Here is a 26,491-nt window from a genome sequence, read left to right on the forward strand (position 1 = left end):
CCATGGGAGATGCCTTCAGAAAGGCCAAGGAGCAAGTGGACCTCACCCCCCACGGTTACAGTTGGTGTTAGTCGTCAGACCCTCGGCCATGGGGGATGTTGTGATGAGTTAATGAAAGACAGAGACCCCATTTGGGAGGCATTTGTGTTCCTTCAAGGAGTCTAGCCCCCTCTGACAGCCCTTTGTGTGGTTTCGGCATGAACCCTCCCCTGAGCTGCGTGGGGCCCACTTGCTCTTTCCTGCCCTGGCTCTCTAAACTCTCTCCCCAATCTGAAGTTGGGAAGAGGTCTCATCCCTTCTGGTGTTACAGCCGCCAGTCTTCTTCCCCCACCGTTTCCTGCTCACTTGAGATTCCTTCTCGAATCTTCGGATGGAAACTTCTGTCTTTCCAGGGTTTGGGCACCCAGGTGGAGGATTGAAAACACACCTCTCTGCTGGTCGGTGCACCCTACCCTGACCCTTGACCCCACCTGCACCACCCCCAGTCCTGAGGCTTGCAGATGTCTTATGCACTCCTTGGGTGGCACCTGAGCTAGGGTGGATAGGAAAGCCAAGGAAGGCCTTGTGCCAGCTCTGCCATCTTGTGCCCACCTGGGGCCCGGGAAAGCATGCTGTGAGCCGGGATGACCAGGCGAGATTGGAAACTTAAAACAAATGTCACCCAGCAGCGTGTGACGCAGGGGGCCTTCATGGCTGCTCCTTATTCTGACCCTGGCTGCCTTTATTAGCTAGGAGAAAGCTTTCTGGCTGGTCTCGTTCCCGCCTTTGTGGTGGAGAACTAATCTGTGTAATGGGCCGAGGGACCACACAGGTGCCGCCCAGAAGACTAGTTTCAGGAGAAAGAGAGAAAGGGAGGGTTCAGGTGGAGAGTGGGGACCTGGGCGCACACTGTGGGTGGGAGTGGAACTATCATGGCCACTGAGGGAATGTGTATGGTGGTTCCTTGAAAATTAAAAATGGGGAGGCATGTGATCCAGCAATCTCACTACTGGTTATATATCCAAAGGAAATGAAATCTATGTGTCAAAGACACGCACAGATGTCATTGAACCATTCACAATAGCCAAGCTATGGAGCCAACCTAGGCGTCCCTAGACAAAGGAATGGATAAAAGGAAATGTGGTACATATACAATGGAGTACTGTTCCACCTTAAAAAAAGAAGGAAATTTTGTCATTTGTGACAACCTGGAGGACATTATGATAGGTGAGATAAGCCAGGCATAGGAAGACAAAGACAGAATAATCTCACTTATGCGTGGAATTGCAAAAGTTGACCTCATAAAAGCAGAGAGATATAAGGGATTTCCAGGGACTAGGGATGGCTGGAGTGGGGAACTGGGGAGAGGTTAGTCAAAGGATATAAAATTTTAGTTATAAGCGTGCAGTGGTACCTTCCTGTAATCCCAGCAACTCGGGAAGCTGATGCAGGAGGATCGCAAGTCTGAGGCCAGCCTCAGCGATTTAGTGAGACTTTGGCACACAATAAAAAATAAAAAGGACTGAGGATGGAGCTCAGTGGTAGATCACCCCCAAGTTTCATCCCCAGTACTAGAAAATTAAAATTCAGTTAGGAGAAATAAAGCTCAGGAGATCTATTGAATGACACGGTAACTGTAGTGGATAACAACGATAATTTGAAAATCGCTGGGAGTAGATTTTTTTTTGTTCTCACAAATAACATATACATGAATTAACGCATGTCAGTTAACTCTGTGGAGTCATTCCATAATGTATTCATATTTCAGAACATGGTGTTCTATAGAATGAACGTAAACAATTTTAATTTTTCAATTAAAAATGAAATATAAAATTGGGAGAGAGAGGGAGAGAGAGAAAGGTCTGATCAGGAAGGAGGGTCAATGTGTGAGAGAAGGATGTCTGTAGGGGAGAAAGACCCAAGTCACCAGGGCATTGGGGGGTGGGATCGAATTCTTCTGGAACAAGGGAGAAAAGAGATTTGGAGGGGCAGCTTCTAAGCCTGTGAGTCAGATGAAAAATTATCATAAGAAAATACTGTGTTTTGTTACAGGTTGGGAATGAAGGCACTCTTGGTCTCCTTTTAAATAGACTTTAAAGATGTAATTGCTTTAAAAATAATTTTCAGATGACTGTATGATGGTCTTTGAATGGGAGAGCCTGTGGAGGCAGAGCCAGGGCCTTAGACCCAGAAGCCAGGAGTAACAGCTTTGTGTGCACATGGGGTGGGGTCAGAGGTGGTGATATTTTTTTTCTCTTATTCATTTGTTATTTATTTATCTATTTATTTATTTTTCCTTTTATTCATAGTACAGGGGATCAAACCCAGGGTCTTGAGCAGGCTGAGTCAGCACTATTCCACTACACCCAGCCCAGCCCTCTTTCATTTTTTTAAATTAATTTTTTTTTCAGTACCAGGGATTGAACTCAGAGGAGTTTTAGCACTGAGCCATGTCCCCAGCCCTTTTAATTTTTTTATTTCGAGACAGGGTCTCCCTAACTTTCTTAGGGCCTTGCTAAGTTGCTGAGGCTGGCTTGGAACTTGTGACCCTCCTGCCTCAGCCTCCCAAGCCCCTGGGATTACAGGTGTGCACCTGTGCCTGGCTTTTACTTTTTGATAACAGTTTTACTGAGATATAATTCACATATCATCCAGTTTACTCACATGGGGTGTATAATTCCACGGTTTTTAGGACATTCGCGGAGTTGTGCAACCATGACCATAGCCAATTTTAGAACGCGTTTATCATTCTGAAAAGAAACTGGACTCATGAGCAATCACTCCCCATTTCCCCAATCACCCCAGTGCTCTGCAGCCACTCATCTGCTTTCTGTCTTTCTAGATTTGCTCTGAACATCTCCCTTCAATGGAATGATACAATATGTATCTTTTTGTGTCTGACTTCTTTCACCATGTTGTAACATGTATCAGGACTTCATTTCTTTTTCTATCCAAATAATGCTTCACTGCTGTCGACATATCACATTTTCTTTATCTGTGGTCAAATGAGGAGCATTTGGGTCATCAGGAACTACTTTTTTGGCCATCAGGAACAATACCACTGTGTACATCTGTGTGCACGTTTTTGCATGAACATATGTTTTCATTTCTCTGAGATGAACAGCTAGGAGTGGAATTGCTGGGTGGTATGGTATGTTTAACTTTTTGAGAAGCTGTCAGACTGTTTTCTGAAGTCGCTGGACCAGTTTATATTCCCAGCAGGAGTCTGTGACGGTTCTAGCTCTCCCCTCCTTCCCAACCTTTGTTATTATCTCTGTTTTTTATTCTAGCTGTTCTAGTGGGTGTGAAGTGGCATCTCCCCGTGGTTTTGACTTGCATTCCCCTGAAGACTCCAGATGCTGAACACCCTTTCACATGCTTACCGACCATTCAGAGAGAGTCTTCTTTGGACAAAGGTGTATTCAGAACCTGTGCCCATTTGTCCGATGGATTGGATGACATATGTCTTTCTTATTTCGTTGCAAGTATTTTTAATGTGTTCTAGATAAAAGTCCTTTATCAAAGATGTTTGATTTGCTAAATTTCTTTCCTGCTTGGTGGATTATATTTTTACACTCTTTACTGTCTTTTGGAGCCCAAAAGATTCCTTTGGATGAAGGCCAATTTATGTGTTTGTTTGTTTGTTTTTTTCTTTTTGTGTTTTCTACTTTTGTTTTTCATGTTTAAGACATTATCACCTGATCCCTGGTCATGAGGATTTACCCCTGTGTTTTCTTCTAAGAGTTTTATGGCTTTAACTCTGATGTTCAGGAGTTTGGTCCATTTTGCATTAATTTTTGTGTATTCTTGTACACGTGATACCTGTTGTTCCAACATTGTTGAGAAGACTGTTCTTCCCCCCACTGAATGGCCTTAGCCTTTTGGTCAAGAAGCCTTTTGCCTGTGCTTACTTAGTCAAAGGGTGAGGAAACTTTTCTTACCAGTCTAGTGATTCACAGGGAGAAATCAATAAAGCGTGATTTAGGTTATAAGATCATTTTGTGGCCAGGTGCTATGGTGCACACCTAGAATCCCAGTGGCTCAGGAGGCTGAGACAGGAGGATCGCGAGTTCAAAGCCAGCCTCAGTAACAGTAAAACACTAAGCCACTCAGTGAGACCCTGTCTCTAAATAAAATCCACAGAAGGGATGGGGATGGGGCTCAGTGGTCGAGTGCTCCTGAGTTCAATCCCCAGTATCCCCCAAAAAACCAAAAACAAAAAAAGACCATTTTATTTGGAATTTTTAAAAAATCATTGACATTTTTTCATTAAAAAATGTGAACAGGCAATAAACCATGTTGTCAAGTAAATGTAAGTAAATGAGACACTGAGTTTATATTCTGACCCAGTGAAGGGGAGAGGGGGAGGCACTTGGCCTCTGCTTGCTCTGGAATTTGATAAGCTGTGGATTAAAAATCCAATCTGATTGCATCCAATGTGGGAGCGTTGGGCCATGGGTCTGTGGACATGAGGAACTGCAGGTCCCCCCCTCCCACACCCATCCACATCCCGGGTCCCCTCCCTCTAAGGACAGACAGCTCAGGGCTTCTCGGCATCAGGAGGTCAGCACAGGGACAGCCAGGCGGCGGAGGGTGCAGTCGTCTGTGGACTCTGTGCAAGTTGTTTCTTGGCTTTGATTTAGGAAAGGGATTAGGGAATTGTTTCCTCTTGAAACCTCCACCACAGAATGGAATCCTGGAGCGCCTGTGGCCTCTGCCTCCCACGTGTGGGTTGGGCGTTGGAGCCGCCCCGGAACTGCTGGTGTGGGCTGGGGAGGATGCACGCACAGCCTCGTGTGTGACTCGGGGGCCCTGGTCCAGGGCAGGGTCGACAGCTTGGCTCCCAGGCCTGGCCTGGCTCCCTGGAAACTGGCCCTGCATCCTCTGCCAGCCCTGCTTCTTTTCAGAATCCACCCAGCTGACCGCCAGAGAGCAGAGGATCAGCTAAGCCCCAGATGTTTAGACGTCTGACTCAGTGTTTGCCTGTTCTCTGCAGAGAGCTTATGTGGCCCGAGAGGTGGTCCTGCACTCTGCTCAGATCTTTGTGAGGGATCTGGTGTTTAATCAGCATCTCCAGGGAGAGGCTTAGGGCTCCCGATGAACTCCGATCACTCTCCCCTGGTCCACACTGCCTGCTTGGAACTTGCCCAGGCTCGGGGAGTTCAGGACAGAACTGAGGTTGGCTTGCATTTCGGAGGGAAGCCATCAGTCTCTGCTTTTCAGGCATAGATTTGGACTTAGGGGGATTCTCTGCTACAGTCAGCATTGCCCTGGTTCAGGTTAATGTCTTTCAAACCAGAGTTCTCAGGGAGCCGTTGTGTCATCAGCCCTGAGCCTGTCTCTCAGTGAGCACACAGCTAAAATACTTTCAGGGTTGCGGATGGGACTGAGGATGATGAGGTTCTGGGGCCCAGAAGGAAATGAGCATTCTCTGTGGCTTCTCAAGCTCATGTCTCCCCCAGGCCTTGAAGCCAAGTTCAAAAAAAGCCCCTGATCCTGACCCATCAGCCCCAACTTAGAGATTCTCCTCCTTGGCCATGTTTAGCTCAAATTCACACTGCAGGCTGTGTAGAAGTGAGGGGGCTATACATAGTGACCCCTGGAAATCAGGGACCCCCCTAAGATAAGCTGGGGTAGGGTCTGAGTGGGCCGATGGAGGCATTGCTGTCTTCCCAGGGCTCCCCAGGTCACTGTGATAGCCAGTCCCAACGTTCAGAACAAATTGGATGCTCCCTGACACAGAAGGTTAAACCATCTCTATTTGGGGATCACAAATGCACATGCCCGGGGCAGGTCACTAAGGTCTGAGGAATTGTGTGTCATAAGAAATAGGATCAAGCAATCACTGGGAGAGAATACAATGCCCATCTCCAAAGCCCAGATCTCCCCATCTTGAAATGTTGCCAGTTGATTCAAATAAAAATCAACCGCAAAACAACTCTGTGTCCTGGCGAAAATCCACCCAGTGGGCTGGATCTATCCAGCCTTCAGGTTCCCTCTCCTTCCCAATGCATAGGAAATAGTATCAGAGCCACACACAGTCAATCTCCCAAGGTCACAGATTCAGAAAGCAGCCTGCCGTGCACAGCTGGGTTTCCCAGATCCTCATTCCTGACCCTATTGTCTCTCATGAGCTATCTGGGGCTCTCCAGGAGAGGAAACAGATTCAAAGAGGCTAAGAAGGGTCACACAGGTCAAGTGGCAGAATTGGTATTTGAACCCAGAACCGGCTATTTGCTCTGTTATCCTTGGGAAGTAGAATCAGAGTCGTTTGGTTCCTGAGCTTATTTTCTTCCTAATGCCTCACACCAGGACGGGCTGCAAATCTCCTAAAGAGAGCTACTGCTTCCCTGAGTCCTGGGCACTTCTCAGGAACCGGGAGGGGAATCTTTAAGGTGTGTGTGAATGTGTATTTGTGTGCATGTACACACACTTTCATGCATGTGAATTCTCTGTCCCTCCTCTTCTCCTCACACCCATTCATTATTCAAGGCTTTCTTCCCTGAGAACTCTGAGGAGTTCCAGAAGAACTGAGCCAGTTGGAACAAATGCTCTTCCCTGTCTGAGAAGCAGCTCCCACCCCTTTGCAAGAATAGCCCAGTTAACCCTTGCCCTTCATTGAGTCCCTGGATCACTCACAGCTGGCAACGTACTGGCCTACAAACCAGAATCCTGTCCCCTCAGCCCAGACTGTGAGATCTGGGGGCTGCTCTGCTCTAGGAGGCAGGTGACACATCAGAACAGGCTGCTGATGGGCAGGCCCCACAGCAGGCACCTCTCCCATGGAGCCAGTTCTGTTCAGTTCTGACTCTGCTGATTCTAGAAGCCTGTGTTAGGACTGGGTGTGCGTGTGCAGTCAGGGGAGTGCAAGGGAATTGTTAATAAATACAGCAGGGTGGAGGGGCTTCCCTCAGACGTTTACTAGCTGAATATTTTCCGGATGTTTTCATAGTCCTTTAAGGCCAATCCAGGGGAAGGAAGGCTGAGCAGGACTTGGCCAAAAGTCCTGCAGTGGCTCCCACCCTCAGCTGACCCCCTTGCACGCTGGCCTCATTCCCAACCCCAAACTCCTCCTGTCCCTTCGCCCCTGTCACCACTTATTCCCCTCTTTCGTTCTACAGGGACAGAAAGAACAATCTCCCTTTTCCTTCCTTTGTCATGATATGTGCAACGGTGTGACCTGTGGTTTTCTCTTTGTAAACTTAATATCTTTCAGGACATTTCTTCCAGCACATTTATCTGTAGCCTATTCGGCTTTTGCTATTAATTCAAAGTTTGGATGACCTATTATTTATAATCCCCTAGTGATGGACACTGACATTGCTTCCCGCTCCCCCCACCCCCATTTGGCTATTATTAAAATCACGGAAGGTAACATTTTTGGGACACTGTCTTTTCTCACTGAGATTGAATTCCTGGAGAGTGTTTTTATATGTGAGCGGCGTTCATGTTGACGCACGCTGTCTCATTGCTCTTTACAAAGGTTGTGCCAAGCTACAGTCCTTAAGGATCTCTGGTGCCCCATTTGCTGGTCCCAGTGGGCATTTGCAGGCCTTAAGAGAGCTCTCAATGAGATCTGTTGCCGCCTGCAGATAGTGTGTTATTGGAGCTAGGTAGGCAATGGGGCCTTGTGTATGTGGCATGCATGAGATATCTGGGCTCCTTCCTTTGGGATTTAGTAAGGAATTGTGTCATGGGGACTGTGTTGTCCTCTGGGTCTCACCCGGCACGTGTGTGTGTGTGTGTGTGTGTGTGTGAGAGAGAGAGAGAGAGAGAGAGAGTTTCTGGTCAGGCCTTCCTGGCGTGAGTCTTGCAGTATGAGCAGGGGGCATCTATCCTGGGCTTGGGATTGTCCATTTTCATGTCTGCCCTCAGCTTGGTCTTTCCTTGTTGAGAGCTGGTGTAAGGCCCCCACTGCCACAAGGGGCTGGTTGGAGGCGGGAGCCGCGTGGGGAGCTCTCTCGGGCACAGTGTCTGCTCTGTTTCCTTGTCTGCCTTGCCAGGGGCCCCCATTCACGGGAAGGAGAGTCACACATTCCCCCTTGAGATAAGAATAGAGCCCAACTGTGCCCCAGGACAGAGTCCAGCTTCTTCAACCGGCCCTCCGAGGCCTGGCAAGGGTTCCAAGATGGTACTGGCATGAGTGGGCCCTGGCTGCCTGCCCTGCTGGCCTCTTGTGCATTGTATGGCCAGGACACTGGGCCCAGTGTACGTGTACGCCTGCCCAGCGCCCCCAGGAAACCCACCATCTCCAGGCTCTCCCCAGGTTGAAGGGGCTTGTCCTTACATCAGTGGGGCCAGGACTTTGTGGTGCCTCTCCTCTTACCTGAAGGCCTCAAACTTCAATCTCTGGCTGTGAGCCCTCCAAGGAATAACTCCTGCCGTCCATTCCTGGAAGGGTAGAGGGGGGCCCAGGTTGAGAGAGGAGGAGCTGGTGGCTGAGTATCAGGAGGCTGCTCGGTAAGCTGAGGACCTCTGCCACCTTTTCTTGCAACCACAAGGATGGTCAACAGAACCCATTGGTGTCAGAGATTGAGAGGGTGGTCGACAGGGTTATAGAACCTCTTTCCTTGTGTCTGAGGTCTAGGATGGAATACCGGAGAGTCATTTCAACCCCAGGACCAGACTGAGTGCCATTAACCAGGCAAGTGATGTGGACAAGGATTGGGGATATAACTAGGGGTAGAGCACTTGCCTAGCATGCATGAGGTCCTCAGTTCTGTCCCTAGTACTGCAGAAAAAGAAAAGAAAAAAAAAAAAAGAATGTGTAGTGTTCCCCAGCTCTTCTTGGGATCACCTGGGAGATCTTTGACACACGTGCTACTCTTTGAATTGGAAGGAACGCAGGACTTCTCAAAGTGTGGTCCCTGGGCTATAACACTAGCATGAACTTGGAGCTTGCTGGACAGAGTTGCACATTCTCAGGCCCACCCCAGACATGGCAGACCAGAGCCCCAGAGTGAGGTTCAGTGATCTCTATTGCAACCTGCACAGGTCTAAGCAGGGTGTTGGAAAACAGCTTGCAATCCTGACCCAAGTCTGGCAGGTGACTTCAAATGGGTGTTGAGGACCCCACAACCCAGAGGGGTACATGCTCCTTCCAGAGGCAAAATAAGTAGATGTAACAATTTTACTGGTTTAAACATGGAGTCTCCCAAACAGCTTTAAAAAGGAAAAGAAAAAAAAAAAGAAAATTTTAGCCTGCACGTTTTTACACATTTCAGTTAATTCTGTGTCTGTGAGGGAGGGTGTTTGCAGTCTATGGGTTCAAACACCAAAGCTCCATGGAGATGAATGGCTTGCTGTGTACAGCAGCTATGATCGGAAGCTGGGATTTCCACCTCCAGCCAGGGGCACTTTCTGCCCCCACATTCTCTGGCTGTTAACCACCTAGCAATCAGCAGGGAGACGGCCCTTCTGGTGCTGAGTTGTTGGTGAACCAGCCTCTAGGAGGGCCCCTCGCGTGGTCTGAGGAAATGGGTGTGTTTGGGGGAGTTTGAACAGGGCCACACACCTATACCCAAGTGTTTGGGGAAGCGCCTCAGTTGGATGGCGTCTGGGGGCCCTCTCTCAGAATGCACGGGCCTGGCAAAGGCTTCTAGAAGTGCTAGCTTGGACCTAGGCCACCTTGCAAAGGAGAAAGAAAGCACCATTTGCAAGTGTTCTGTGGAAGAGAAAGATGGAAGGAAATACATTGACTCCCTGGTTTGGAGATGGTAGGAGTTTCTGAGAGTCTCCTGGGTAGACGGGCCTGGGGGCGCAATATGGCCGGCATCACCCCTGTTTACAGATGAGAAGGCATGCTCTTGGGGGATTCCAGGCACCGTGCCGCTGAGAAGTCCTGTCCCCTGATGTCCTTTTGATTTCCTCTTGCCACCTCCAAGGGATGTGGTCCTGATGCCATTTTTGTGAGTGTGGGGTTTTGACTGGGTGCTGAGTGGCAGTTGCACAACCAGCCTCTTGAACATCTCTCTGTGCCCTTGGTGAGAGGCGGTGTAGTGACCATATGCATTTAGGGGCTTTGTGGTAATGGCTCACAGAGCTCCAGGCAGCCGTAGGACCTATCAGGTCTTTCCCCACGGGAGTTAGTTTTGGAAATGAACATGGAGGGAACACCAGGTTCTTTGCTGGGGTGCTTGTGGCATTCAGGAATCTGCTGGGCTTTGGAGACTCAGTGGAGAGGAATGAGGTTGGATATGGGAGAGGACCAGGAGGAACAGGAAAGGACTCTCAGTGGTCTGAGGGTAGATCTTCAGAACCCCCTGCCTCTGCTCAACCAGCTTCTCAACCCATAAATGTGCATACGGCCTCACAGGTGATCTGTGAGCTCAGGAATATTTAATAGTAACAGAGAACATTTATGTAACACTATTCACCAAGCACCGTTTCTAAGCACTGGATTTTTATTTGCTCGTTTAATCCTCACAACAGACCTGTGAGTATCACCAGGCCTGTTTTACGTGTGGGGAAACCGAGTCACAGAGAAGTTAACTTCTCCAGTGTCACCTAGCCAGCGAGTAACACAGCCAGGAGTTGTATTCAAGTCATCTCTCAAGAACCCAAGTTCTTAAACATGGGCTGTTGTTCCTAGAGCGTCCCTCTATACCTCATAGGCTATTTTGGGGATATGGTGTGTTCCCCCAAAACTCACATTGAAATTTGACTCCCAGTGTAAGAAAGTTGAAAGGTGGTGGGCTGTAAGAGTTAATTAGGTCATGGGGCTCCATTCTTATGAATAGTTTAATGTTTTTTTTTTTCTTGAGAGACTGGAATAAGTCTCAAGAGAGTGGGTAAATTGGGTCTTGAAGGACTGGATTAGTTGCCTTGAGAGTGGGTTGTTATAAAGTGAAATGCTCCTTGGTGTTTTGACCTCATATGCATATATCTGCTCATCGCTCTGGAATGTGCTCCTGCTATGTGATGCTGTCCTTCATGAGGCCTTCACTAAAACCCCAGCAGCTACTGGCACCACACTCTTGAATTTCTAGAACTGTGAGCTCAAATAAACCTTTTTTTTTTTTTTTTTTACTTTATAAGCCACTCATCATCAGGCTTTCTATTACAGCAACACAAAATGACCCTCATCTCCTAAGGGACCTCTTAGCCCTTGAAGTTTTGTCATGTTTCCCATCTTAAGTTCACCCGACCACTGAGTTGGGTGTCCCAGTAGGTTTTTGCTTTCATGTGACAGTTGTGATGGGAGGAAATGATAAGAGAGGGTGAGAATGAGGGGAGGGGCCAGAGAGGGAAGGATAACTGTCCTTCTAATACGTTCCTCCTCCTTCCCATCCCTGTCTCTGAAGCTGTTGTGGTGTGAGTGGCTCTTGAGCAGTTCTCCTGAGAAGTGTCACTGTGCTTTGAGAGAAAACCTTCTACCCATGGTTTTAGGATTGGATCTGGGTCTAGCAGAGCCATTTGGGGGAGATCCAGTAGTGGGAAGGGAAAGAAGAGTGATGGACCCCACCTTCCCCAGCTAACCCGATGGCTGCTCTCAAGTCCACACAACCCAGGGTGGGAGATGAGACTAGAAGATTTTCTGTTGGTTCCTGGTGGCTGCTGCATCCATTGGTGACCAGGGGCCAGCACTGGTCCATCCAGCTCACAGCTGGATGTGAAATGGAAAGACGTGGAGGGTCCAGAGCAGGGAAACCCTCAGGGATATGTACTAAGTCAGCCTTGGATTTCTTCCAGACAGGAAGAGCCTTGTCGTTCTCCGTTCCCGGCTGTCCCTTGGGTGGTTAACCCTTCCAAAACAGAGGGTGCTGACTTGTGGTCAGAGGTTGGAGGTGACAAACGGAATTGGCCTCCAGGTGTGGCTGCGTGTGACATCCTCCTCTGCTCACCACCCTCTGTACTCAGACTGCCGTGGCCCTGTCAGCGAGCACAGTCAGACAAGAGGGAGGGAAACCCACTAACAGGTGCTTGGTCAGGACTGCCTGGAGGTTTAACCAACCAGGTTCCTCCTGGTTGGTTCTTCTAGAGAAGATGATGAGTCTTCAGCATGGAGCGGTCAAGTCTGTCCCTAAAGCCAGGAGATGCTTAGCAACCTCCACCAGGCCAGGCGTAAGGATGTTCTTTGGGCAGCTTCTAGAAAAACCCTAGAAAACGGCTCAAGGAGAAAGCATTTTGGGGGGCTGGGGTAGTGGCTCAGTGGCAGAGCGCTTACCTAGCATGTGTGAGGCACTGGGTTCGATTCTCAGCACTGCATACAAATAAATGAATAAAATAAAGGTCCATCAATATCTGTCTATCTATCTATATCTATATCTATCTATCTATATCTATATATATCTATATCTATCTATCTATATCTATCTATATCTATTTCTATATCTATCTATCTATCTATCTATCTATCTATATAAAGAGAGCAGTTGTCACTAACTGGGTCACAGTGGTGTTGTGGGAAGGAAGCCTTGACCAAGGTGGCCCTGAGAGCTTGACTAAGAATCTGAGTCAGTCTGGGGAGGGTCGCCCAGCTCTCTGTTCCACAGTGTTCTGTGTGGTTTTTTTTTTTTTTTTTTTTTTTTAATGACTGGCATGTTTGCAGGACTCCCCTGAGGCAGTGAGTTCCTGCTCATCTCTATTTTTCTTGCTTCAACCCCATCTTCCTGAATAAAAGGTCAGTTTCGTGAGGATGGAGAGGGCCTGGGGCAGACCCGCGGCGGGCACTCAGTGACCATTAGGTCAAGGAATAAATGAATGAAGAGCTAGGAAGATCTTCGGCTGTGACCTAGAAGCAACGGTAGCATCTTGAACCATTTAAAACTGCCGTCCCCCTCCCCTGCTCTGTCTTGACCCACCCCCCACCCCATCACCCTGACTTTGAACTACCCCATTTCCCAATACCTTCTCACACTCTTTAGAGTTTACTTATTTCTTGTGTATATGGTCGGCTGGCTGTCCCTATCCCTGTCCTGCCTCACATTGGAACACAGCTGCTCGAGGGCAGAGGGACTTCCCCTTCTGCTTTGCTCACTGACATGCCCCGAACACCTAGAAACAGTGTCTGGCACTTGACATGGGCCTCATAAATATTTATCAAATGAATGAATGGACCCAAGTACCCAGAAGCACTTACGGAGTGCCTTTGGTCCCTGTCCCCTTGAGTACTTTGCATGCTGTGCTGGTGTCCAGTGGAAGGGGAGGACCTGCCTGCCTGCCTGCCTGCCCCCAGGAGGCGTCCACACAGTCTTGGCTGCTGCCTTGGCCCCCTGCACTGTCCTCACGGCTTGTTTGGCCCTGAAGTGGGACCACCCCAACACCTCTTGACAGTTCAGACACGAAAGAGCCTTCGGGAATCTTTTGGCAGGCCAGCAAGGGCAGAGTAACTGACAGGTAGTGAGTGGAACTGTTCACAGCCAGGGGTTTGGGAGCCTGTGGTCTGACTGCATTCCCAGATCCCGCCCTGCCCCCACACACCAGTTCCCACCTTGTGGGCTGGGAGAAGTGGAAAAATGCCCGGTTGAGCAACGGAGGGCTACAGCGAAATCCCTGTTTACTCAGTGGTGATTATCTTGTCTTGCAACCAGTACCCAACTCACACACTTCATCTGGCTGTTTCCACACCTCAGAGAGCATCAGGGCTCAGTGCATCCGGTTACCCTGAGGGCAAAGTGCAGACCCAAATCCTCAGCCCCCTGAGTCCCGCATCCAGCTGCAGACTCCACATTGCCAGGCAACCTGTCCAAAGCTAGATGCCTGGGCTTCTTCCCCAGGAAGGGCCACCTGGGGCCTTTTTAGTTCGGTAAATGACAAATCTGTCCTTGCAAGTACTGAGGTCAAAATGCTCTCCCATGTCTTGGGAAGCAGGTTGGCTTTTGGTGCAAAACACATTTTTAAAAAGTCTGACCACTACTCAGTGACCCCACCACGGCTCCCTTGTTCGGAGCTGTAGTGGCCATCCTGAGGCCCTGGGAGTACTGGTCACTTTCTAAATACTCCAGTTCCCCTTGTCCACTCTTTTTTAAATGATAAGTCTGATGATGTCATGCTTTTGCCTAGGGGACCCTGATGGTTTCCCATGTCAGCAGAGTCAAAACCTAGGACACTTCCACAGTGGTCAACAGCAACCAAAAATATTCAGAGAAAAAAAAATTGTTTCTGTTTTAAAAATGTGTAGACTATCTTCCTCATCATTATTTCCTAAACAATATAGCATGACATTCATTGACATAGATTTTACATTGTATTGGGTATTATAAATAACTTAGAGTTGATTAAAGTATATGGGACGGTGTGTAGGTTATATGCAAATACTGTGTCATTTTATAAGGGGACCTGAGCCAATGCAGACCTTGGTACCTGCGAGAATGGTGGAGCCAATGTACCTATAGGGTCCTGTATTGTCCTTGGTTTCCCATGTCCATTGGTGGTCTGGGAACCTATCCCCCTACATTAAGGAGGAACTTTTAAGTTTTGTGTGTTTCTGGCAGGTAACTATTGTCAGAGTCTAAGGGACCCAGTTGATTTCTATACCCAACCTCATTTCATCAGAATAAGGAGGAGATGACCTACATAGGTGAGGGACTCCACTAAAGTTTATAGGTGGCTAAGCTGATTTCCAGAGCCTCTGGGTTTCAGAACGCCTGATTGCTTTTGCTCCCATTTGGGGCTGGGGGAACTCCTTGTCCCCACAATCAGGAAGAGCATGCCTCGCTGCGTATAGCAGGTACTTAGAACTGGAGTGGAAGATGCAGGTTTGGAATCCACCACGGAAGAGCGAGTTAGTGGGGAAGGCATGAGGTTCTCTCTAGGAGCGAGGGACAGGGAAGGCTGAGGGGCAGATCTTATCAGTAGCAGCTCATGTGGGCTTGGGGACCCCCGAAGAGTCCTTGGCCCCTTCCTGATGCACAACTGTGAGCTGTAAAGGGTGACCAGTGGCTGTTGGGCAGACCACTTCCTGCCATCTTCTCTGGGGAGAACAAGTTTTGAAGTGCTTCCTGAGTTGAGGGGAGGTGCCCCTTGCCCCCAACCTTCCTTCAGACTGCTGATGAGGTGTGCCTCGTTATGAACCTTGCAGCTGTGTTTTTATACTGCATGGGCCTCCCTCACACCCGCCGGTCCCGTTGGGGGCTCCCCTCCCTGCCTGCCTGCTCCCCTCCCTCGTGGGTCCTTCCCTCTGCTGGCTGGTGACTCACAAGGCTCTTGCCCAACCTCTCAGGCTCTTGCTCTCTGAGAAGAGATGTTTTCTTTCATGCCATAAACTCCCCTCCTGATTTATGTCTTTGTATTTGGGTTAATATGTTCCACATTTCGGTCTGGAGATTAGTATGTGGCTCATTCATTGTTACAACCACCAAAACCCCAGTGCCCGACTTGGGTCTGTGGCACAGAGAAGGTAGCCAGACAGACACAGACAGGGCGACTTGGAGCTTCACCCCTAGCCCCAGCTGGCTTACAATTGGCCCAGCTCCACCAGCCTCCCTGCCTCCAAGGCAGAGGCTGTGTGAAGAGGCACCCCCACACACTCCCAACTGGCCAGGATCTTATTCTCATGCCAGTTTCCTACAGAGGGCACACATCCTGCAATGGTGTGAAGAGGTAATTGCCCTCCGCCTGTGACTTCGCACTGAAGAAGCTATGTGTCAGGAAGTGACAGGCAAGTTGTAGGGTGTGGAAAAATGCTATCTCTGTGGCTTTGAAAGTTGTCACATGGCACTGGGTGTGTGTGTGTGTGTGTGTGTGTGTGTGTGTGTGTGGTTTTTCTCTTTTTTACTTTTTGGAACCATAATATTACCTTTGTTGCTATGGTGGTGTGTGGGGGGTGCTAGTTGGACAGAGCCCTGATGCAGGCTGGTGTCTGATGTCCATAGTGACTGTCAGGGAACAGCCATGGCCCTTGCTCTGATTTTCTTACCTTGAGTGAGCAACTGGTCGGGGGGACTTCTATGGTGACACCTGAGTGAACAGGACCCTGAATCTGGGATTCAGGTTTGGGGGCACGTTCCCTGGTCATTTCCAAGGCTAGATGACTGCCTAGATTTGCTGAAGGATAGGTATCTAGGAATTCCTTTTCAAGGCCCCAGGTGATGAGGAAGGATGCATCCCAAACAGAAAAAGGAAACCCTGTGCCTGTGGCACCCTGGGAGCTTGGCGCTGCTGTGCCTGGCAGGTGCAGCCTTCATTGAAATTGTAGCATCGTGGAAAAATGTGTCTGGGGTGTGCTCTAAGCTGATGGTGTAATATACGTACACAAAAGCGTACAGATGTTCCAGGACTTAAGATAGGGTTACCTCCTGATAAACACATGATACGTTGAAAATATTGTAAGCCCAAAATACATTGATTGCACTTAACCTGCTGAGCATCCTGGAATAGCAACAGAGCGCATGTAGAGTCCCGGGGCAGGATTCCCCTCTAGATCACAGGGCCCTCAGGATGCCGCAGTTCGCTGCTGTGCTGCCCAGCACGAGGCCGAGGATCATACACACATGGCCAGCGCAGGCAGAGATCAACCTCAAGATTCCAAGGGCCGTTTGTACTGAATGAGTATCATGTTGCTACCATTGTAATGTTACGGAAAAAAAAGAAAAGAAAAAACAAAACAAAATAAAACAGGCTGATCAATGAAAGCTGGGGGTTCTCTATATCTTTATTTGTTCATTTCACACTTACTGAATAGGTAATGCATGCTCAAGTCTGATCTTTGAAAGCTATCAAAGCATCCAGAATGAAAACTCGGTCTCTCCCTTACTCTTGTCCTCTATCTGTAGTTCTCTTCCCCAGGGCCATACAAGTTACCACTTTCTTGTGGGTACTTCCAGAAACAGTGCAGGTGTTTATAAAGATCTGTGTCCCATCTGTTGGATTAGCTCAGGTGTTAATTCCCTTCCTACCAGTTCCCTGTATACTTCTGCCCTTGGTGCTTTTATTTATTTTTTTTTTTTTTTATTTTGCAGCGCTGGGGATCGAACCCAGGGCCTTGCATGTGTCAAGCAAATGTTCTGCTGTTGCACCTCACCAGCCCAACTGCCAGTGTTCTTAATTCCAATGGTGTGTCTTGGAGTCTGATGGGTAAATCCCTCCTGTTTAATGGCTTCGCAGCCCATTTCGTGGATGATATATGGGCTGTTTTCTGAGTGTTTTCCTACTGTTTACCTGTTGCTGCTGTGGATAACCTTGTGCACCCATCATTCCACTGTGGGCGAACATCTCTGAAGGGTAAATTCCTGAGGCTGAAATTGGACCCCAAATGGTACATGTTATGTGTGTGATTTTGATAGGAAGGCCCTGGTTGCCTCTTTCAAGACTGTTTGAGCATTTGCTTCCATCAGAAGGATTTAGGAGTTCCAGGTCCCCACAGACAGCATCACCAACATAGAATCTTTTTGGATTAAAAAACAAAATTCTGTGTGGAAAAGTTTGTCTTTGCTTCTGTTGAATTCTTCTCTTTGTGACTCCCATACTCCTTTGCTGTCTCCCATGGGGCAGTGAGGAAATGGGGCCGGGTTCCCAAGGACCCTCAGAGGACTCTCTGTCCTATAGGTCCTTCTGGGGGCTTGGGACAGAACCCCTCTGCATGCACTTTGGGTCTCAAGGGACACCTTCTTTTCAACATTTGTATTTTCTTCTTGTGATAACACTGTTCTGTTTCTACACATGATTCCCCTTATCTTTTCCTATTTCCTCCTCTCTAATCTCCATCTGACCCCACCTCATCCCTGCATGGTTCCTAGCTTTGGTTTGATAGGCTCTTGTTTCTTCTGCTTCTCATATTCCAGAGATACAGTCTCTTCAGTGAAAAGCCAGACTCGGGCAGATACCTCTGGACACCCCTTGTAGCTGGGTGTCTTAAGACAGATACACGTTCAACAACAAATTCCAGGATGGGTGGGTGGGTGGCAGTATTTCTCTCCTCCTAAGTTTTTCTAGTCAGGGGGCTGAAGGTGGAACTGAAGCCAAGAATCCTTGGAGAGACAGATGCCCAAAGCTGGCGCACTCTGAGAGAACTTTCTATGATATTGAAAACAGCTCACATCTGTGCTGCCCAATGCAGTAGCCACTGTCATGTAGCTGATGACACTTGGGGTGTGACTGAGGAACTGGGTCTTCAGTTTGATTTAATTTGAATGAGCTTATATTCAAATAGCCATATGTGCCCAGTGGCTGCCATATTGGATTATATGGTTCCAGATGTATACTTGGGATGAGAATATGAGAGTAAGAGTCTGAGAATCAGAGTGTCCCTGGTCTAGGTTTCCAAAAGTCAAGAAGATACAGCTGCAAGTCTTCCTCCAGGTATTCAAGTGTAGTGACTGGTCTTAATTTTGAAACTCATGCATTTTTTTTCTATTGGAAACACAACTCACATTAGGCTGCTAGGCCCAGTCCACCCCATGGGATCCCTTTACTACTCGAAGAAGAGCAATTTCGTGCAAGAGAGAAAATCACTAACCATGGTGGCCACTTTCTGGGCATGGTGCCTTGGTGCACGCGGGCAGAACTTGGCTATTCATGTTGAAGGTGTGATGTTCTAGAACAAAGCGAATCTCAAATTTGTTGGTGATCAGAATCACCTAGGGAATGTGGGAAATGTACAGAAGCCCAGACTCTACCTTACTTCGGAGAGCCTGGACCTATGCATTTTTTTTTTAGCTCCCTGGGTGACTCTGGTCCTCAGTAAAGTTTGAGAACTCTCACCCCGAGGGAGGGGGTGACCTCAGGGAGGACCTGTGTGCTGCAAGTGGGAGGTGAGTAAGTGTGAAAGCCAGGTACAGACAGGAAGTGCTGAGGAGGTTCCTAGGAGGGGCCAGTGTCTGCAGAGGAGCTGCTGCCCAAGCCACACCTGGAAGGCCAGAAGAGGTGTGACTTCCCAGGTAGCAGAACAGGTATTCCAAGCAGAGGGAAAAACCTAACTAGAAGCACCAAGGTAAGCATGGCACCTTGAGGGAACTTGGAATGTGTTACTATTTGGGGCCAGAAAGACGAGGGACAGGGAATCGATCTGGCCAGGGGAATATTAACAGGAGTCACCTGGGCATGTATTCTGTATGTAGTAATGTCAGAGTGGAGTGGATGAAGGACTGGACTGAGTGGTGGGAGGGACAACGGGGAAAAGGTGTTGAGAGATTCAAGAGGAAACAGGAACATGTCAGGAGTCTAACAATCCATGAATACACATTGGGCATGGTGTGTTGGGCAGTCGGCTCTGCAGGCACAGGACTGGGAGCTGGAATGCAGTAGTGAGTAAGATCAGCAGGCTCCCTGATCTCATAAGCATAGTGTGGGGTAGGGCAATGTGGTGTGGTCGAGTTAGGCAACAAGCAAATACAAATCAACAAGAGAAGCACTGGGTAGATGCAAGCACTCTGGAGAGTTACACAGGCTCGTGCGATTGGGAGTAACTGGTTGCTTCTTTTATTTGGGGCTCAGGGAAGGCATCTCAGAGAAGGTGACATTTTAACCTGATGTCTGAATGACAAGAAAGAGCTGATCATGGAAAGAGATGGAGAAACAGCACTTCAGGTACAAGTAATCACAAGTGCAAATGCATAAGAAAGGATGGAACTTGCTTTGTCCAAGGAACAGCTAGAACAGCACTGTCCTGTAGAACTTCCTGCAGGGAAGAGAATGTTCTACATCTGCCTCCTTCAACGAGGCTGCCACTAACCTCCCGTGACTGCTGAGTGCTGGGCATGTGGCTCGTAAGTCAGAACTGAATTTCACATTTGATCTGAGCTTTGAATGAGTTCAATTTTAAACTTGAATAGTTGCATGTAGCTAGCGTCTTCTGCACTGGATGGCATGCAGTTAGAAGATCATGGTGGCTAGAGGGGGAGAGGTTAACAGGAGTAAGATGAGATTGATATAGACTTCATTATTTTGGAATTAAGGCAAATATTTGGGGAGCAGGGATGATTTTCGTTAGATTGACATAATTGATTAGTATTTTATATTGTTGTTTGGGGGTTTTGTTTTGTTTTGTTTTTTGGTTTTTTTTTTTTGGGGGGGGGTCATTATTGTTTTTGCTTTCTTTGAATTGGGGGTGGGGTCTTGATAGTTTGCCCAGGCTGGCCTCAAACTCCGAGGCTCCATGATCCTCCCACCCCAGCCTCCCAAGTAGCTGGGTCCACAGGCCTGTGCCTCCCCACCCAGCTTCTGGTTAATGTTTTGTGAGTTCACTGTGGCTGTCATTGCTGAGAATGAGTAGCACAGAATGAAAAGTGGAACTAGGAGATCATCGTAATAATACAGTGGGTGCCTAGGAAATGCGGTGGCAGCAGCAGATAGGAGAAATGTGGATGGATTCCAGATGGGTTTTGAGGGAGAGAAGTGACAGGAGGTGAGAGAGATTGGGTGCAGAAGATGGGAGGATCATAGATTTGGGGCTTAAGCAGCAGATGGTTGCAGATCCCATTTATTAAAAGGAGGTGTGGAGAACAGGCTTCATTCTGTTTTTGAAAGTAAGGAAAATAAGTTCTTTGTTGGGTTTGACAGATTTTCCTCCTGAGCATCACTGTGCAGATGACAAGAAGCCAGGTAGCCATGGGTCTACAGAGCTGGAAAAGGTCAAGACTAGAGACAAGAATCAAAGGCCATGAGAAAGGGTCAAGTCACCAAAGAGAGTGAATAGACAGAAAAGGAGGAGAAGGCTCGGGAGGGTGCTATGACATTTAAGCTTGATCCCTGGAGGATCATACAGAAACAAGACTCTGTGGGGAAGCCTGTGCCATGCCGTGGAAGCCAAGAGAAGCCATGGTTCCCAGGAGTCAATGTGGAGTGCTGCAGGCTGCCCAAGAGCTGGAGGAGATACAGGTGACCTTGGATTTGGTGACAACCTGCAGGTCACAGGTGACTTGGAGGAAAGTAGGCTTAGTGGAATGTGTAGGAGAGGATTAGAGGTAAGAAAGTAGAAACAGTGATCTATTTGGTGAACATTTTTTTTTTTTCCCTCTGAGGAGAAGCAAAAGATTAAGGCAGGGTCTGAAAGCCTCGTCCAGAGGACACCTTTGTCAACATGATTTTCCAAATTAGGAATTGTGCGCTGATGGGTGGAAGCAGGTAGATTGTCTGTGGTGGGAGGAGGCACCACCTCAGTCACCGCCGTGGGAGGAAAGGTGGTGAGTGTAGGCGCGGGAGGGTAGGACGGCACGTAGGTGGTGGGTTGTGAGCAGTTACTGTCAGATCATTCCTCTGTGGTAAGAGAAGTATGGAGGCAAAACCATCATCTGGGAAATGCAATGATTATTCTGGAAAATGGAAAACAAACCTAGGTAACTATAATGGGTTTGCGAGGTGGCTTCGCCTGTGACTCTCAAACTTGAGTGTGCAAACAGGTCACCTGGGGATTTGTTAAAATTCAGATTCTGTGTTGCTCATCAGCTCCTGCCTGGTGCTATTGGTGCTGGTTCCTCCACTTTGGAGTAGTAAGACTGCACTTCCTCAATGGGAAGATCATGGTCCCTGATACGGGTGACACGACGTACCTCTTTACTTGCCCGCTGAAGTTACACTTAGGTCAGAGTCGCTAGTGTTGAGTATCTGTCTGAGATTTGTGTCCATTCACTTCAAGCAGGTTTTCTAGGTTATGAAATCATCCGGGGGAACTTCAAAAACATAACCAGAAAGCCAAAATGCCAAGGCCTCGGTATTTTGATTGTGATTACATGTCTAAGTTAATTGGTGTGGGAGGGGCCCCAGGTACCCTACTTTTGGAAAGCTCCTCTGGTGGATCTCGTGTTTACTCCAGCAGGAGAAACAATGATATAAATACCAGGTCAAGAGGATCACCATGGGAGTAGGTAGCCAAGGTGGGGGTGGACGAAGGGCTGCCCTGGAATGTCTGGGCTCTTGTCTATTTAAACAATTTGAGTCACTCAATTTGTTGAGTGACAGGATTGCTCTACCTGCTTAGTCTCCCATAGTCCCACCAAAGAACTATTATGTCACTTAGCAGGAACAACCCTGGAATGTTCTGGGCTGGATCCGTACATCCTAGAGCTCCTTGGAACATCTGGTTTACCTTATGCATGTGACCCAGGAGGAGCAAGGGATATTCAGACCTGGAGAGGGGGTCCTGCCTGTCATTGGCCTCTTAGAAAAATTCTAAGATGGCAATCTGTGGACATGGGGCACCTTGAGCCATCAACCTGATCAGGAACAAGGGATCAACCTGATCAGAACAAGAGGATCAGGTTGAAAAAGGGAGACCCCAGTTTATGAGTTCTTATCTTACCAACCAGTTGCCAAAACTCGCAATAGGATAGAAGTCAGGGCCTAATATGTCTTCAACAGATGAGAGAGTCTGAAAGAGTTAGAATGGTTTGTGCTTAAGCCTGCTGGCCCTCAGTTTTAAGTGGTAGCAGCCCAAGTCATAGTGGCCAGTAGCAGACACTAAAAGGTGTGGGGCAAAGGGGTTTATTAGCCACTCTAAGTGAAAAGCCTCAGTCATGTGATTATAGCTCTGGCCCCTTCTTGAGATGTGTTAGGTGGCCTCCAAGAAAAAGGTGGCCCCAGTTTCCTATTGCTCACTTTGTATAATCCCCTCCCATTGAGTATGGGTAGGCCTTGGCCACCAGACTATACAAGTGATCGGACGTCTCTTCTGAGAATGGATTACGGTGCGGCTGGGGGCTTTGGCCTTTCTCTCTCGTCCTCTTGCTGAATGGTTCTGAGAGCAGCTAGCTGCTCTTCTGTGTCCCCGTGAGAGGCTCATCCATCAGGGAACTGATGCCTGCACAGCGAGCAAGGGCTTGAGGCCTGTGAACCTCCACACGGATGGGCTTGGAGCAGATTCTCCTCCGGTGGAGGCTTGAGGGGCCCACAGCCCTGGCTGCCATCTTGATTGTAGCCTGTGAGAGGCCTTGAATGAGGCTCAGGGTCTGGGAGAGCCACACCCGGATTCCTCGTCCCCAGAAACTGAGATGGGAAATGATTAAGTCACTAAGTTTGGGGCTAATTTGTTTAGCAATAAATACGTAATAGGCAAAGGAAATGCCGTCAGAGTCTTCATCTCTTGGCTTGGCTTTCCTTTCCTTTGTATTGACTTTGGCCTTCTCTGGCTTAGCAACCTCCTCAGAAAGATTTTAGAAGCCATCAGTAATTTTGAAAAAAGAAAGAAAGGAGGAAGGAACAAAAGAGAAAGAGGAAGGAAGGGAAGAAAACAGAAAAATCACTTGGCAGACTTCAAATGGAGCCTGGGGGGTGGCATGTTTGGGAGGTGCCTTTAGCCCCATCCTTACCCAGTGGACTGAGAATGGAGCAAGGGTAGTACCCAAGGAAAATCAAGAGTCGATTGATTCCAGAGGAAAGAGAATGGATGGAAAGACATGGAAGTAATGGGATTCTTGAGGTTCACTTGAACGGGTTTTGAGAGATCTGGTCCAGCTCTCAGGCAAGGAGGGAAGCAGAATGGTTAGTGTCATGGAATCAGATGGAAATGTCTCAAGGTGGGAAGGCAGAAGCCACAAAGACCAGGAGGAATGAGGACGGAGAAAAGACCCGCTGAAAGTGGCATTCTGGGTCTCACTGTCCGTGAGGGTACACGTGCCATGTCTACACAGAGACCTTAGGAAGGGAGAGAAATGGCTGGGAGACCAAGGCCGGAAGATGTAGACCATTCTTCTGAGGATCTGGCCATCAGCTTTTGATCAATCTGTGCTAGATAAAGAAGTCAACCACAAAACATCCAGGTTAGAAAAAACCCATCTAAATGGTTCGTTTCACCTCTCCATTAAACCCAAATAAGTACCATGTCTTCTTTTAACCAAAAGTTTCCATTCCCTCCTCCGGAGCCTTTAGAACTCCTAACAGGAAGCTGGTAGATGGATTTCAATGTCTTTTCTTATCGCTCTTTCCATTCTCGGGATCCTATTTAGGTGCAAAGGAACTGGATTAATAAATCACAATATCATGGCTCAGATTCAGCAAGCCGGAAAGAGAGTCCTGGCCTTTCACTGTCCTCGTTATATATACCATGGGGGTAGGAAAGGAGGCTGATACAGTGAGTTTGGGAGGAAATTAACTAGTGATGCTCATGGATGTGGGGGATAGTATGTGGGTGAGGGTGTTACTTTGGGATGGTGGCCTGAGCAAAAGGGCATCCCAGAGTTGGTACGCTGCGGTCATGCACCTAGAGTGACAAGCCTCACAAAGTGATGGAGATTTCACTTCCTTTCACCATGAAATGTGTATCTAGATGCATTTATCTGCACCATGGTAACTGGTGATGCCCTGCTGGGGAATGGGTCTCTTTTCTATTGTATTGAGTGTCTCAAAAAAAAGGGGGGGGGAAGAGAGAAAAAGAAGAGAAATTAAACACAGTTCATTCCTCACTATCAGTGTCCCAATGTCAGGGTAGGAAAACAGTCTGCCAAAAATAGCTGAGGCAGAGGAAAGGTGTCTCTCTCTCAGATCAGGGAATGCTGTGACCGTGTTTCACTGGCCGAAAAGGGTTGCAAAGTCCTTGCCTACTTGAACTACAGCCCGCTTTTGGCAAAGCGGTGTGCTTTGGCATGTGTAGTGGAAGCCTGGCCGGGCCCTATGGAACCTGTTCCCTAGGAATGCACCCTAGCTATGCAGTGGGCTGGCAGAACCAGTGTTGTTTGGTAAATATGGCCCCGTGGCAGAGGGAGGGGGTGGATGGGTGTGTCCCCACCTCCCTCTGCACTTGCTGATGACTCACACGCTGTGTTCTGGAGATGGATCATCCAATTCAGCGGACTTGTTTCACGAGATGAGGAGACAGGGCTCAGAGAGTTCCCGGAACTGGTTAATGGAGAGGTGGACGAGAGGCACCCATCTCTCATCTCATTGCTTGTGGCCCCCCCCCCCCATTCACTGATTTTTATTCTCTGGATTGGGAAAGTAGTGACTACCTGGCCTGGGGGATGTGCATGGCTCCTGTGGACCCAAGCCAACCCTCACACCTACTATTACAAGGTGTGATGGCACCTTATTCTCCTAACTCTGCCATCTCAGGAGAAGAAGGCCTGACCTGTCTTTGGCAAACCAAGGTCGGTGCCCTGGACCACCACATTTCCACCTCTCCACTCTGTGTCCTCCTATTAGGTTTTTTTTTGTTTGTGGTGAACACAGAGAGAGTAATCTGAGCAAAAAAAAAGTCACTAAAAGACAGCAGGAAAAAAGGCACAAGGCAGCTGTACCCCATATGCAGTCGTTGGTGAGTTGCGTCCAAAGTGTCTTTTAGCTTTAGCGGAAGAAGCCACCTCCTTTCCTGGCCAAGGTATCCCTCACCCATGCAGTCGTCCAGCCCCAGATCACTCTTCATTCCAAGGGCTCTTTCTGCCCAACCAACCTGAGGAGTTCCTTAGAGAAAAGAAAGAGGGGGGTAGCATAAGGTAGATGGGCACTATGGGGGTACTAGGGGTTCAGGGGTACCTCAGGGTCTCTCAGGCCAGAGGAGTTCCCCGTGGATCTTTTTGCACCCTCCTCTCTCCCATCTGGCTCAAGGGCAGAAGTTGCCAAGTGTGTCTCTGGGGTGGTTACCTGCAGACTCCAAGGTGGGCACAGGAACCCAAAGGAGTCGTTACAGCTCCAAGGCCGTGGATTTGTAAAAACTTGAAAAACAAAGCAACCCAGAAGGGAGCCCACGGAGCTCAAGGAGGGACACTTAGCCAGTGTACCTCTGCCCCCAGGAGAGACTCTCTGATGGACACACCCAGCATGTTCCAGATGCCCTGGACTTTAGAGGCAAGCTGTGTGCCTTGGGTCCTCTCCTGGGTGCTTTGCTTCTTCCTCGCCCTGGGAACATGCCCATGCATGAGATCTACACCTGGCAGGGCCCTGAATGACCATGCAACCCCAGATGAGAGGGTGTCACTTCTGCTCTGTCATCTTCCTCCCACTTAATCCAGAAAGCATTTATTTCTGGGCGTAGTGGCACACGCCTGTGTCCCAGCTACTCCAGAGGTTAATGTGGAAGATCACTTGAGCCCAGAATGCTGGAGACCAGCCTGGGCAACATAGGGAGGCCCCATCTAAAAAGATTAAAAAAAAAAATCAGAAAGTATTTATTGAGTCACCTCCTGGGTAAGCTACAGAGATGACAGTAAGTGTCCCCAACCAATGCCATCATAGCTTACATTCTTGCTGAGGAAGAAGAGTTATAAATAGATAATTGGAATGAGCATATTCAGAATATTATGGGGACTCAGAGCTGGGAGATAAGGAAGGATTCACAGAGGAGAAGACATTGACCCTAAATGGAGGAACAGGATTCCCTGAGGCTAGAGGGGGAAGGCAGCCCTGGCCCAAGGATCTGCATGAGTAGAGGAAGAGAAATAATTAAATAAGACAGCTTGCTGGAATGGTCTTTTTATTTGTTTGTTTGTTTGTGGTACCAGAGTTTGAACACTGGGGTGCTGTACCACTGAGCTTCATTTCCCAGTCTTTTTTTTTTTTTGAGACAGGGTTTCACTAAGTTGCCCAGGCTGGTCTTGAACTTGTGATCCTTCTGCCTCAACCTTCCAAGTTGCTGGGATCACAGGTGGGCCCCACCACACCTGGCTGGAATGGTTTCTGTTGGCATTTGTTTTTATTTATATTTAGA

The 26,491-nt window shown here is 48.3% G+C and overlaps 1 protein-coding gene across 2 annotated transcripts in view; it reads left to right on the top strand.

Annotated features, from left to right (window-relative positions):
* The first annotated feature begins 18,586 nt into the window (after positions 1-18,586).
* Positions 18,587-26,491, top strand: part of Gas7 (growth arrest specific 7) — a 156,088-nt gene continuing 148,183 nt past the window's right edge. The window contains exons 1-2 of one of the 2 annotated variants that reach the window (XM_046422191.2): positions 18,587-18,850; positions 19,354-19,446. In XM_046422191.2, the coding sequence (XP_046278147.1) occupies positions 19,427-19,446 (20 nt within the window). In that variant the 5' untranslated portion in view covers positions 18,587-18,850; positions 19,354-19,426. Of the gene's footprint in view, positions 18,851-19,152; positions 19,447-26,491 lie in introns of those variants that run through there. The other variant, XM_058572026.1, reaches the window with a different exon arrangement.

Source organism: Marmota monax, unplaced genomic scaffold (genome assembly GCF_021218885.2).
Source record: "Marmota monax isolate L192 unplaced genomic scaffold, Marmota_monax_Labrador192_F-V1.1 WCK01_AAM20220418_F8-fsc00243, whole genome shotgun sequence".
Lineage (NCBI taxonomy): Eukaryota > Metazoa > Chordata > Mammalia > Rodentia > Sciuridae > Marmota > Marmota monax.